This window comes from Ammospiza nelsoni, chromosome 2, assembly GCF_027579445.1.
Source record: "Ammospiza nelsoni isolate bAmmNel1 chromosome 2, bAmmNel1.pri, whole genome shotgun sequence".
Taxonomy (NCBI): domain Eukaryota; kingdom Metazoa; phylum Chordata; class Aves; order Passeriformes; family Passerellidae; genus Ammospiza; species Ammospiza nelsoni.
In genome coordinates this window covers 45603767-45617038 of record NC_080634.1, presented here as the reverse complement: position 1 = coordinate 45617038, position 13272 = coordinate 45603767, and the positions used below count along the sequence as shown (strand labels likewise).

The 13272-nt window shown below is 35.8% G+C and overlaps 1 protein-coding gene across 4 annotated transcripts in view; it reads left to right on the top strand.

Annotated features, from left to right (window-relative positions):
* Nucleotides 1-13272, top strand: part of CWF19L2 (CWF19 like cell cycle control factor 2) — a 60127-nt gene that overhangs the window by 30648 nt on the left and 16207 nt on the right. For all 4 annotated transcript variants that reach the window (XM_059466904.1, XM_059466908.1, XM_059466906.1 and 1 more), the window contains exons 11-12: nt 7209-7334; nt 8977-9114. In XM_059466904.1, coding sequence (XP_059322887.1) covers nt 7209-7334; nt 8977-9114 — 264 coding nt within the window. The remainder of the gene's footprint in view (nt 1-7208; nt 7335-8976; nt 9115-13272) is intronic.

Sequence of the window (13272 nt, the reverse complement as noted above, 5' to 3'; positions counted from 1 at the left end):
AAAAAGAAACCAAGCCAATGCTAAACAAACAGTAAGCAAAAGCCAAATCACCCTGAAAATTAATGTTCAAAATTGCAGGTGTACCAGGTTGTTAAATTTTAGGTTTGGGAATTGAGACTGTAAACACAGTTTTTTTTCTGCAATGAAAATATTTGGTTGTCAAAATTTACCTGTAAGATGTTTTCATAACTTTCATTCTGACTTAAACCAATGCAGAATTTAAATACAGCTGTAGGATAGACTTACCATATATAAAGAATGCTTTAAAAATAATTTTAAATTGCTTGGCATAGAAGTATTGCTGAGACACTTGTGCAAAAACTAGAAGGCTGGGGATTAATGATCCTCACTAAATGCACAGTAAAAATCTGAGATTTTATTTGAAACTTCAGATGGTGGGGAGATAAAGCAACAGATGGCTCATGGCCTGTTTACTCTCAGATGTTTTCAGCTCATCATATTTCCTGATTCCTGCTGTTCCATCACACTTGAATCTTGTCTGGAAGATGGCTGTGCCTTTCTTTCTTCAGCAAAAGTTTGTGTTTTCCCTACAGACTTGACTAGCTCTAAATGTAGCACAGAATAATGAAAGGGGTATGAGGTGCAGAACAGCTTTCATATCATTAGTGCATACGTTTAAAAAATAATAGGTGTATGCTGTTATTGATTAGTTTATTTCCTGAACATTCTTGTTGATGTCAGTAAGAGTGTATTACACAATTATTTAAGACAAATGCATATTAAGTCAAAGTGGTTTATCTTCCTGAATGTAATTCGTAGGAATGTGGCTTTTGCAATTAAAACATGTTGGAAAAATTGTATTAGTAAGTAAATTATGTAAAATGTCATTTCAGAGCACCTAAAAAGTATAAAATGACAGAATAGGTAAAACTTCTTAGAATTCAAACTGAGAATACAAAAACTTCCAAGTATGCTTTAACAGCAGAGAAAAACCATATCCAAGTGCCATGCACTTGTAACTGATGGTGCCATTTTTTCTGGCTGTATTTTCTGCCACACCATGTTAAATTTCTGCATATTTTTACTGCTGTATTTACCATTTAACTGTGTTAAATCAGTTGATAAGATGAAATAGAAATCTGTGGACTTAAGAACCAACATGCTTCAATACTTCTCTTTTTTTTATGGTTGGAGTATATATGTTTTGTGTCAGATGTTCTCGCTGTAAAAACAAGCCATGTAGTCACTACAGTTTTCACAAATTTTCTTACATCTCATACCTACAGTGGCTCATTGATGTGGCTAAGTGACTAATCATTTCAAAGTGTAGCTAACAATTTAGAGTATCAAACTGAATATTTAGAGCTTTGTTTAAGGTTGTATTTTCAAGACTATGTGGCTTCCTGAAATCCAGGATATTATTTTAAAATCAGACTTAATTGCTTTAGTTTTCTCCATTTCTAGGTGCATCAATGGACAGACACATTACAAGCTGCTGTAAGTTATATGTTACTAGTTGCAGTTTTACTTCGACAGGCTGGCAGTATGGCTTAATTAATTTGACTCTAGATTTGTGTCTGTGGCCATTCTACTCAAGAGATGATATTCTGATCACCTTGTCTTAAAGACGCTCTAAGAAAATAAGTACTGAGCAGAAATGGAAGGATTTCTGCATGCAGGGCTAATGTCAGAGACATTCATTGTAAAAGGAGATTAATGAAGATTAATAAACTGCTTATTCTGAGTAATAAACAGTTTAGCCAAAATAACCTTTTTGTAATATAAGGACAAAGAATTGCTGAATTTTAAGGGGCAACTGACTTTATATCAATAAGAACAAATGAAGTTTTTTACTTACTGTGTTAGTAACCAGTGTCACTCACTGGCAGAAAAAAAGGATGGAGACCTAATCCTTTTCCATGGTTTGGAATTTTTGGATTTTTGTTTAGTCCAGTGCTTTACACACAAACCAAGCACCGCCTGATAGGATAGTTCACCTTCTGTAGGATAGTTGCAACCTGCAACACAGATTTTCTAATGCTTCTCTTCACTGTTAAACACAAGGGCCTAATTATGGCAATGCAACTTTCTGATCTTGTAAAGCCTTTTAAAAATCCCATTACTGTGTTAGCACCTTTTGAATGTGTAATAGTGACTCATTAATATATTTATGAAGTCTTGAAGTACTAAATTTTTAACCTAGTTTTTAGAAGTTTGCTTTTGCTTTCCTTCCTCATGCTGCTAATTCTCTTAGTCTTATCTTTTTTCTACTTTAAGAAACCCAAATCAAAGATACAACATGTATGCAGTGGACTGCTGTTATAGGCCTCTGACCATTTTAATTTCATCCTCCTGTGAGATGCAAACCTTAGTCTTGCCATAGAGAATGGTTAAACTACTGATTTTTATAAGCATTACATTGAAGGCTACAATGCCACTATTCACAGCAAATGTTAGAGCCTGAAGGGGAGCTTAGATGCTTTGAAGCCTGTTACTTGGGGACTCCAGGTTGGGAATAAAATGAATCCTAAACATAAGACATAGTCCCCTTAGGACTAGCCAGCACTGAAGGAGGCAGACACTCTTCCTACATGGGATTTACCCATCCTTGTGGTAACTGGTGGTTATGTGTGACTGCAAGCTGAGAGCCTAAGGGAAGGGTAACTGGAATGGGAGGAGAAGGAACAAAGGAAGCAAACAGGAGACAGTAGATGGGAGAAATAGCTGAGTCCAGCACTCTGAGAAATGCTAGATATCTTTTGGACACTTACTATAACATGAGGACAGACTTTTCCAGTAGAGGAATAAGACAATATCCAAAGCATTTCCATTCACCAGAGACTGTAGGGGAAAGGAAACAGGTGGCATGCTTAATGCAGCACCTGATTTAACAAAGCTAGCATTTGGTTGTAGAGGCTAGTTCCTTGCTCAAGACTGTTCCTTTGTTATTCCTTTATTATTCTGTGCTTGTACCACTTGAATGTAAATCTCAGTAAACATGTGCAGAAAGCTTTCAAATCATGCAGCATCCAGCTTTTTGTTGGCTCAGTAATTAAAAATATTTTTTTTTAACTTTATTTGTTCCCTACTGTACAATACACTGACTATTAAAATATATTTTATTCCCAATAGCTATTAGCATTGAAAACTGAGTGGATCTTGTCTCAGATGCTTGGCCTGACTACTTCATTTGTTCACCTCACTACTTCATTTGCTCCTCAAATTAAGCTGTGCACCTGATGTGGCAGAGGATTTCCACTTCCTCCTGCTGGATTATGGAATAGGAATAATATCTGGAGAGTTCAAAATTCTTATTGAGATGGGTACCGGGTACCCTATTGATTTATGTATTTAATTCAAATCTTTTATCTTTCAAAAACAGACTTGTCTGCTTGTTTTGTTCAGTTGAGTCTTAATTGCTGTGTAGCAGTTTGTACATTTGGTGAGAACAACTGTGTACTTTGCATATTTAATTGGCCTGAAGTAAAAAGTCATGTTCCTTAATTAATAGCAACAAACAATTCCTCTCTCACTCAGGAAATAGACCCTATTTTTATTCATTTCAGACTGTACACTATATTGTTGGTTTAGCAGTCATCACAAGATTTAGGGATAGTGACTGAGCCTCTTCTCCAGTTTCAATTTTAACATTTAAGAATAGGTATATTAAAAATACTTTAATATATGTTTTAAACTTATTGTTGCACTTAACAGAAGTATTATTTATCTGATCATAATTATTAATGAGTATTTATTATGTCACAGTGGCCACATTATGTTACCATATACTATGTCATATAGTCATGGGAATACAGGTGTAAAGAAAATATCAATAGATAAAAAGAGAACATTAAGTAACTTTTGCAGTTAGATTGATATCCACACTCCTTAAAAAGTCTGTTACTTCTGTGAGTGGTGGATTGTTCCTGCAAAGGGTCTTTCTCAGTATGGTGTAATTGTTCAAGTGTAGAGGAAGTCTAGTTTTTATTTTGCTTGTGTGAACTTATCCATTACAAATGTTGGATACAATGCCCCAGAATTCCCAGGATCAGCCTTTGGCACATTTTAAAGCTTTTTATTATATTTGATGCTTTCCATTATTTTTGTACTAAGACCTATTAAAGGGATATAATATATGCTGAAGGATGTGGACATTGTATGTTACAATTCTTTTTTCGAAGCTCTAGTGAAAATCATTACTTCATGGCAGCTTACTAAAAAAACCTCCTTTTACTGATATTTCAGTTTAAAGATGATTTCTAAAGTTCTAGGGTTTTTTTTCTTTCATTTCAAAAAGTGCTGTTGAATAAAATACAATTAATTAATATATTATTTAAATGTCATCTTCTGATAATGCTGTCACCACTTGAGCATCTTTTTCTACCAGAAAGCTTTTTGTTTCTGATGTGTATAGAAATAACTTCACTAATTATTGTTAGTAAGATTCTACTAAAAATCCATTTTTTGTGTGAATACAATTAACTTTTATGCTATATTTTTAAGTCACTTCTATTTAGATAGGGTTTTGAGGTTTGAAGGATGTTTTTACCTCTAATAACATCTTTAATCTTCTGAATAATCACGTTTGGCTTGCGTCCATTGAATTCATTTTGGTTCCTAGTATGCTTTTGCTGTTAGTCTCTAACATGACTTCACATTGGTTTTCATGCTGTCCATAATTATTTTATCCTTTTATCTGCTTCCTTTAATCTCTCTGTGAAGGACCACTTTGATTTCTTTGTACTTTGTATTCTAAAGGTAAAAATTACTATAATTTTTTGACTTTTTTTTTTCCCTCTGGAATATTGAATCTGAATACATTATAGTCAGTATTACATGCTTTGTGTCAGGACTCAGGACTCTGGAAATTAGGGACAAAAAACCTCAAAGCCTCATAAAGCAGACAAAACCTTGCCAGCTATAGGGTTCTGACCCAAATAATTCAGTATGTATTATATCTATCACTCCCCTCTCTATTCCCTGTCCCTGTCCTAACTCAATCCAGATTCTCTGCTGCTGCTTGTATGTTAGTGTGTAAGCATGCAGAAATGGGAAGAAAAGATAAAGTGCAAATGTTGCTTGGATCTAATATTTTAGAGCCCTTCTTCAAAGACGAAGAAAGTCTGACACATAGAACACCTTGTGAATTCCATCAACTTTTGGGAAAATAACAGCCTGCACATCAACGACATCCTTTTTGAAATGTCTGTGTTAAGAATTTTAGTGAAGACAAATTTGGGGATGGCTGTCATTAAAAGGAATTAAATATTTGTAAGTTGGTATAAGAATCTGGTATTTACTGTTCTTTGCAGTTGTTGAAGCACTGCTGTTGTAATGACTGTTGGTTTTAATGATCTGTGTATTTTAAAAGTCATGTATACAGTGAGGTTAAAGTTTAGAGACTGGGAATGGAAAAGTTCATCCTTTCCTTGTCTCAGTAAAACAAACGTGTGGGGAAGGAGAGACCTGAAGTTAGCATCTTTTTGGAGACATTATGTGGGCAGCAGGTAAAAGGAGCTGAATGACTGGAAAGATGCTCCTGGCAGAGGATTTCACATGAGCAGGACCCTTCAGAAGTGGCTACTTGGTAGATTATTCACTGAGAACTGTAAAGGGTCTGCTATGTGGATTTGATTAGTCCTCTTGGGAGAGCTCTGTATCCCTGCTTGGCCATGTGGATAGGGTGAGTTTTTCCTCTACAAAGGTCTGTGCAATTTCAGACTTATTAGCAATGCTCTGGATTTTTGAGATTTCACTGCAATATCTGTGGTTATGTGTTCAACCTCCAACCTTGTAAAGTCACCCAAGTTTTAAAGGAATTGTGGCATTGTAGAAGTTTGCTGTGATACATTCTTATTGATGTTGTCATCTTTGCTTTCTGTATCTGCTGTGAATACGGTTTTATGGCATGGTAAAACCTGGTCCCCCCAGTCTGGCTGTTTGTGTCTCAGTCAGCTGTGACCTTTATATCTCATGACATGTGTGGGGTGAATGCACACAGCCTTTTTCTCCCATTGGAATGAACCACCTTTTCTCCCCCTACCAATAGGGACAAAAGCCCTTACATTGTGAAAAAGGAATACTTGAGGTACAGATTACACACAAATAAAATGTATCTGGCTGATGCTGGAAATAAGTCATGTTGTATTCTCTGAAAATATCATTATTGTTATTGGAGCCAAAGTTGTGCTGGACATCCTGGTTTGCTTTGCAAAATGAGATTTGCCTTTGGTGTTACAGAAGAGAGAGGTCTGGCTTACCTAGGCAGCTTTTTGGTCCATAACTTCTACCTTCATATGACTTTCCTTGGAAAAATGTAATTAAGCTGTTGAAGTATACTTCAGTATCTACTGATTTACCAGACTTTATTTGGGTTTCTGGGACAAGCTTTCCTTAGGCAAGCATGGCAGGTGGAAGGCAGTTTGGTAGAAAATAGCTTGAAATGGAGATTAATGAAGTTGTTTATAAGATTTGACAAAGGCTGTCCTAATACCATCTGATTAAGTAGTGGCCCCATTATGTGCTCTAATTTAATCAACTGATTTACCTAAACATCTTTGGAGTACAATCAGGAAGTTCACAGGCTTTTTAATGATTTAAAATTTATTCTTAATATTTTAGAAAGCAAAATACTTTACTTTTTGGTGAAGAATTTCTGCCTTTTTTTCCCCTCTCTGTGTTTGTATATATCTATCCCCTATATCTATATAGGGCCCCCCTATCAAGTGGGGGCCCTATAAAGAACCTTTCATGAAGACAAGTTCTATAACTTTTTGGGGAACAGAGGTGAGGGTGTTTGTTCTCCACACTCCCAATCTAGAGTGGTAAAAGAAGTGGTAATGGGCTGTAGGTTTTTAGATGGTTTTCAGGAATACAGCATTATAATGATGGTGGTGTTTATTAATTCAGTATTATCTCTTTAACTCTTTCAGAAGCATTGTGTGTCTATCTGTATGAGATAAAGCTTTATGTGAAAAAAGCAAGAATACAAACTTAGTTCTTTCAGAAAGAAAAGCTCTGCATTTAATTTATTGAATGTATTTTTAATACTTTTTTCTCTCTTTGAATGTGAAAAGAATACCTCACTAAGGTGAAACTGTCTACTTTGAATTATACTGAACACACAAAATGTAAAGAATCTGTTGCTTAATCTTTAGGATTTTAAACACTTATTTCATGTGGATTAGGTATCTCTTTTGGCTTGTCTGTACCATCTGTTTTAAAATATGTCTTAAAACCTGACACAGGCTTCAAGCCGTCAAGAAGATGAAGAAGTGGTCCTTGTGAGAGCAGATGGAAGTGGAAGGGCATGGCCTGTGATGGGAACAACAGAGCCACTGGAGCCAAAAGGAGGACGAAGAAAGCACCAGATGGTAAGTTTTACAAATCTGAGTACTGAACTGCACCTCTTGACTGATTTTGTAGTTTTACTTTTATATTGCCATAATTAATGAGTATCTTATTAGAATGTCAGTAGGTAGTTTAAAAGTTCCTTTTGGAAGATTGTCGCAGACATCTTTTATGAAAAATCCTTTCTTAGGGTTTTCCCTTCTGAGAAGCTGCAGTTTCAGTAACAAAATGTAAACAATGATTATCTGCTGCTGTGGAATGCAACAGGTGCATCTGTGATTGGCCCATCTTGGATGTTTATAATTAATGGCCAATCAAGGACTGAGCTATCTCGGACAGCGTCCGAGAGAGCTGCCTTTTGTTATCATTCTTTTCTTGTCTGTTCTTAACTTAGCTAGCTTCTGAGGAAACCTTTCCTTCTATTTCTTTCTAGTGTACTTAAAATGTAATATATATATATATCTCATAAAATAATAAATCAAGCCTTCTGAACATGGAGTCAACATTCTCATCTCTCCCTTCACCTGAAAACCCCTGTGACCATTGTCACAGAAGTTGATTGTAATTAAGAATTAAAGTACATATTTATTAAGCATATATTCAGTTTATTTTCAGATTGCATTTCCCAAGGGATCACTTTAGAGCTTATCTAAATGCATGTTCAGGGAAAAGTTATCACAGTCTCTTTAGTTTATATTACATAAAGTTATGTAAATAACAAAGATTAGCAGAGCTGAATATTTCCAAATTAAGAAAGATTTTGCTGAGGTACTCAGGTCTCAGGGGCTAATTTCACTTCAGTTCCAACAAAAAATATGACTACTTATGACAATAATAATTATGACCTAATCTTTGTAACAAAGTGCTTTGGAGAACAATAAGAAACTTGGAAGCTGGAGCAGTGTTTTATTCTAAGGATAATTACTTCTAACAGTAAATATAGTAGCAGTTTGATCTTTTTGAGATAAGAGGAGGTGACACTACCTCATAATTCTAGCAAGCATGCTTGATTAGTAGGACAGATCAGTTTGATACACTGCTGTGGAGAAGTGAAAGACAGAGGAGGGTGAGGAATTTGTTGTCATCGTCCTGTTGTTTCCATTTTGGAAAATGCTGTCCTGCTTTATGTTAATGACCACTTCCTGTACTCCTTTGGAATTTAGTCTAATCCTATCCTAAGGGACATCTCTGTTCCTTTGTGCACTCTAAGGTGGCAACATTTCCGAGAGATACCATTCACACAAGTTTTCGGTACTGTCTGTGATTACTGTGTTTCAGTAATCTGTGACTTTACAAAAGTTTTAGAGTTGTCAATAATGAAAATTAGTTTTTAGGATATTTCATTTTTATGAGCTAATGAACTGTTTCAGTGAAGTACTGTCTATCTTTCCTGAGTGTTAATGTTGTTGCTCTGATACCTTAAGGATGTTAAGGATATAGTGACGTTGGGAAGAGGCTATATTTTTATTTAGACATACTGATGCAATTGAAGAAAGGGAAAGATGTTTTTCTCCTTAGATAAAATGGAGCTGTTAGCCCCAATGTTTCAGATCTGCATGCCTTGATTCATGAGTCTTTAAACTTGTTGAAATTTTTAGGGTCTGAATTGTGTAGCTGATCTTTTCTGATTAGGTTACTATTTATTTTTAATGTGTTTGCTTCCAGATGCCTACTCATGTAGATAAAGAGAGAGTAAGGTATTTTCAGGATGATGATAGTATGACCCTGAAGGATTTGGTCAAAAATGAGAAGATGAGAACAGCAGAGGATCAAAACTCACTGTTCATGCGTATGGCATCAAAGGTAAGGTGCTGTGTGTATGACTTTTTAATTAAGCATGCTATTATTAGAAATATCAGGGAGGACGTGAGGCCTGAGTAAAGGGAAGGCCTGAAGGAAGATGAGATTTTTTTATGGCTACAGAATTATGCAGGACTGTCAAAAATAGGGGCCATTGTAAATTGTAGAATTACCAAGTACAAAGCGAGGAATTTTCTAACATTGTGAAACATCTGAATGGATTCTTAAGATTCACTTTACAGTGTTGCTGGAGAGACGTACATATTTTAGTGATGTGAGTCACCTGTCCTATTTTAAATGGTCTCTGAAAGGCATTATGGGTATAACAGGAATTAAAATGTCTAGTTCAGACACAGGAGATTATTCCATAGAACTCTCAAAGAAAAAGGAAGAGATCCCATCACAGGCATTGAGGCAGTCAATTCAGATGACAGACAGCGTTGATGAAGGCAAAATGTTGATAATGTTGAAGCTGAGTGAGGCCATGACTGTACATATACAAGAGGATGTTGATGCCTGATTTGAGAGTTGTTGTGAGTCTGCAAACATTGTCTCAGTGCTGGTGTGATTAAAAGGACAATCAGAATTTTGGAGGTTATGAAAAGGGAGTATTTAGCATTTTAAAGCATGTAGTGAACACATCATGCACCCATATCTTGAATGCTGCCCAAACTGTTAAAGCATACCCTGTATTCAGGAGCACAGAGCAGTGGCCATTTGAAGAAAACCTAAGTAAAGAGAATTTCTTCAGCTTGGGGGGAATGGGTGGATGGGTAAGGGAAGGCAGCTTCTAGACTAGAACTATTAGCATAAAAGTTTAATAGAATACAACTATTTTTGTTTCTCATATGGGCTGTGGCCACAGAACAGATAACATGAAGGAGTGGTTTGAGATTTTTTTTCAGTGAAGAAGGTAATTGTAGAACTTGTGTTGTAGAGCATGAAATGCAATGGAGGCCTTGATTGTGAGTTGGAGAAAAAAAATATAGCAACTTAGTGAAATACAGTTTCATTGTTAAATATTGAATAGGGAGATCTAGATAGGTTTTGGCTCAGGATCTCCACAGTAAATGCTGAGAACTGCAAATGTGTAGCAGAAGAGTCAATTCTACCAACTTTCCCCCATACGTCTTCTCCATTGCTGGAGATTGATTTTGCAACATGAAATGGCCACACTAGGTGAGAAAGCAACTGTTTCATTCTAACAGCTTTTTTCCCTTTTTTTTTTTTGTTTTATTTTTGGTTTCTTGTTTTGTTTTTGTTTGGTTTTTTGAAGGATAGGATTTATTAATAACGTTACAAGAATGTATTGTGTTTCCTAGCCTATACAAATACTTCATTGCAGTTTTGGAAGGCTCTGAATTCCTACTGATTTCAGTGAGCTTTGGATCAAATGCTAAGTAATGTTTCTTTTTTGTTACTGGGCGAAGATGTACTATATCACATTGTTTTATTAGAACACGTTTCTTGACTGACCTTTAAAGATTCAGCCATACTATTTATTTACTGGCTAAGTGTATTGGAGCATATGCTCAAAGTAGATATCTTGTCAAAGCCATTACTGTTGCAATGTCCATATTTTAATTCATGGTACTGTAGTCTTTCAGTCCTATGCAATGTCACATTTAGGTTTTGAAGGTATTTTTGTTCAACTTTCTTAAAAAGAAGCATCTCAGATGCCAATTTTTCTTCTCTGTTAAGATCTGAAATGCTTTTGGTAGTTTCTGTGCAGGTGATTCCCAGATCCTGTAACCACAAAATGTGATGGTCTTCCCCAGATGATGTTTGTTCCTTGATCTTAGGTTAAGAAACTGGCTCCTAGGCCTCTCTGAGGTTTCCATGTCATTCTATGTCTATAGAAAGCATTCTTATTCACAGTACAAAATCAGTGTTAACCACTGAAGTGTTGGCAGCAGTCTGAAAAATTTGAGTGGGATCTCAGAGATTCTAGATGATTATTTATGTCCTTTATCAACCTATACTACATGGAGTATCTGCATTATGATCTGGGGCTCAATAAGTTAGTGTTCAAAATTCTTGCATTTCTCCTCAGTAGTTTCAGCAAGGTGTTTTATTCCAGCAGGAAGTCTAGCAAACAAACCTCTTTTGCCAGTTTTATTTTTGATACCATAGTACACAAATTTGACACATACAAATTACTTTCTCTTTCTGCCTTCGTTTGAGAAATGATAAAATTATCCACAAAAATTAATCTGTCATGTTGCAGAGGAGTGGTGGGAGGAAACTGCTGCAAGTCTACAAATGATGTCCTGCCTTGGATGGGAGAAGGGAGATTGTGTCTCTTAAATTCTGTTCAATAATTTCATTCATCTAACCACTGTGAATTGCCTAGGGAACTATTATTTCCTTCAGAGATTTTCCCAGGGCTTCTATCACTTTCCCAGACTATGCCCAAAAGAAACTTGCAGCCCCACGGCTGTTGAGGATGGAGGAAATAGGTGCTGCTCTCACAAATGGGAACAGAATGAGAACTCAGACCAGCCTGTTTTCTGGCTTTTACACAGCTGAGTGCTCTGCTCTAGATCAGTGCTACTTTCCCGATATCTAGTGCTTTAACAGGGTTTCAAATGAAATACAGGCTAGTTGTTACTGAAGATAATAACATAATTGCAGTTTTGTAGAGAGATGGGGATGTTGAAATAGAAGGGTATAATTCATGAAAGGATTTATTTTCTTGAATGGGACTTGAAAGAAATATTAGTGCGTAGACCCAAAGTCTCTCTTCATGAAACCTCTGTCTAATCCCATTGGCAGGTGAAGGTCTGTATATTATCTCATGCCAGACTCCCCCTCAGATTGACAGAGTAAACATCTGCAGTGTTCAACCCATACTTCTACTTATTAAATCCTTTTCCCACCTCTCCTTTTTTCAAGAGCTCAATGAGATGAGATGGAGGGATTTTGCTGTCTCCTTGCTATTTGTTTACCTGTTGAGTCTTTGTTCTAAATTTAGATTCTGACTTATCATTGCCCTCTTGTCCATTCTTATTTTTGTAGTCATGGTTCTAAGACAACCCTACTGTGCTTGAGGCTTTTGCCTCCTGTTCCCCTTCAGTCTCTTTTGAAAGGTGGCTGATGTGGGTGTCACTTACCCCAGAGGTTTGAAATGCTGCCTTTCCCACAGCTGCCCCTTGCATGCTATTATGTCAAATTTATGAATACCATGAAAAAGGCCCAAATCTTTAATTTACAGTGGTGGGAAAAAAAACCTTTTTAAAACCCAACACTAATCTTTTTGATATATGGAGAAAAAGCAGGCCTAGAATTTGATTTGTTCATGTTTTGCTGTTGTGTCTCAATGAAAAAACGACTCATTAAAATCACTATTTCTACTTTTTATTTTCTTCACCTCTGAAAGTGGTTTTGGTTCTCACTGTTGTAGAAGCATATCTTGAGGATATAAAGAAGTCAATAAAACATTTGAAAACTGTTTTTTTCTGACATTTCTAGAGTACAAAATATGTGTGCAGTCTTAGATTTTCACTACTGATAGCTTTAAGTACCCTGTTTGTAGTTTCTTTAGCCTTTGACTGTTGTAAGTGGCTCAATTTTCCCAAATTCATGCTGTTAAGACTTATGTAATCCTTTCACTCATGTCAATAAATGCTTGTGGGTGTTTAGAGACTGATTCCTGGAACATAACCTCAAGAGAAATTACCTTGTATTTGTATGTATTAATTCTACTAAAGCATTTTTTTTTCTTTTTATATTTTACTTCAAGAAAGAGAGAACAATTAATTTGAGTTGTTCATCAGGATATTTTAATTTTGGCCAGAAACTAATTTTAGTTTAAAATACGTGCAGTAATTCCTAAGAGGAATTCAGCATTGAAAAATTAAATGCTTTACTAGTAATGCTGACCTTCCTTTATGGATTCAGCCGAGTGATATTGTGCAATTAGAGGCTTGCAAAAAGGAAATTTGCATGTTGCCTTTCCTTGCTTCTCTATAAGTCTGTAAAATGGAAAATTACTTTCAGCCTAATCATTTTTGCTTGCTGTGCAAATCTACCTGTTCGCACTTTTGCATTTCCATCATCATAAACCAAAATAATAGTCTTGAAAAAGCCTTAGAAGAAGCTAAAGTGAAAAATGCAAAATGTTGCTGCTGCTGCTACTATTATGTAAAGAACCTTTTTCTT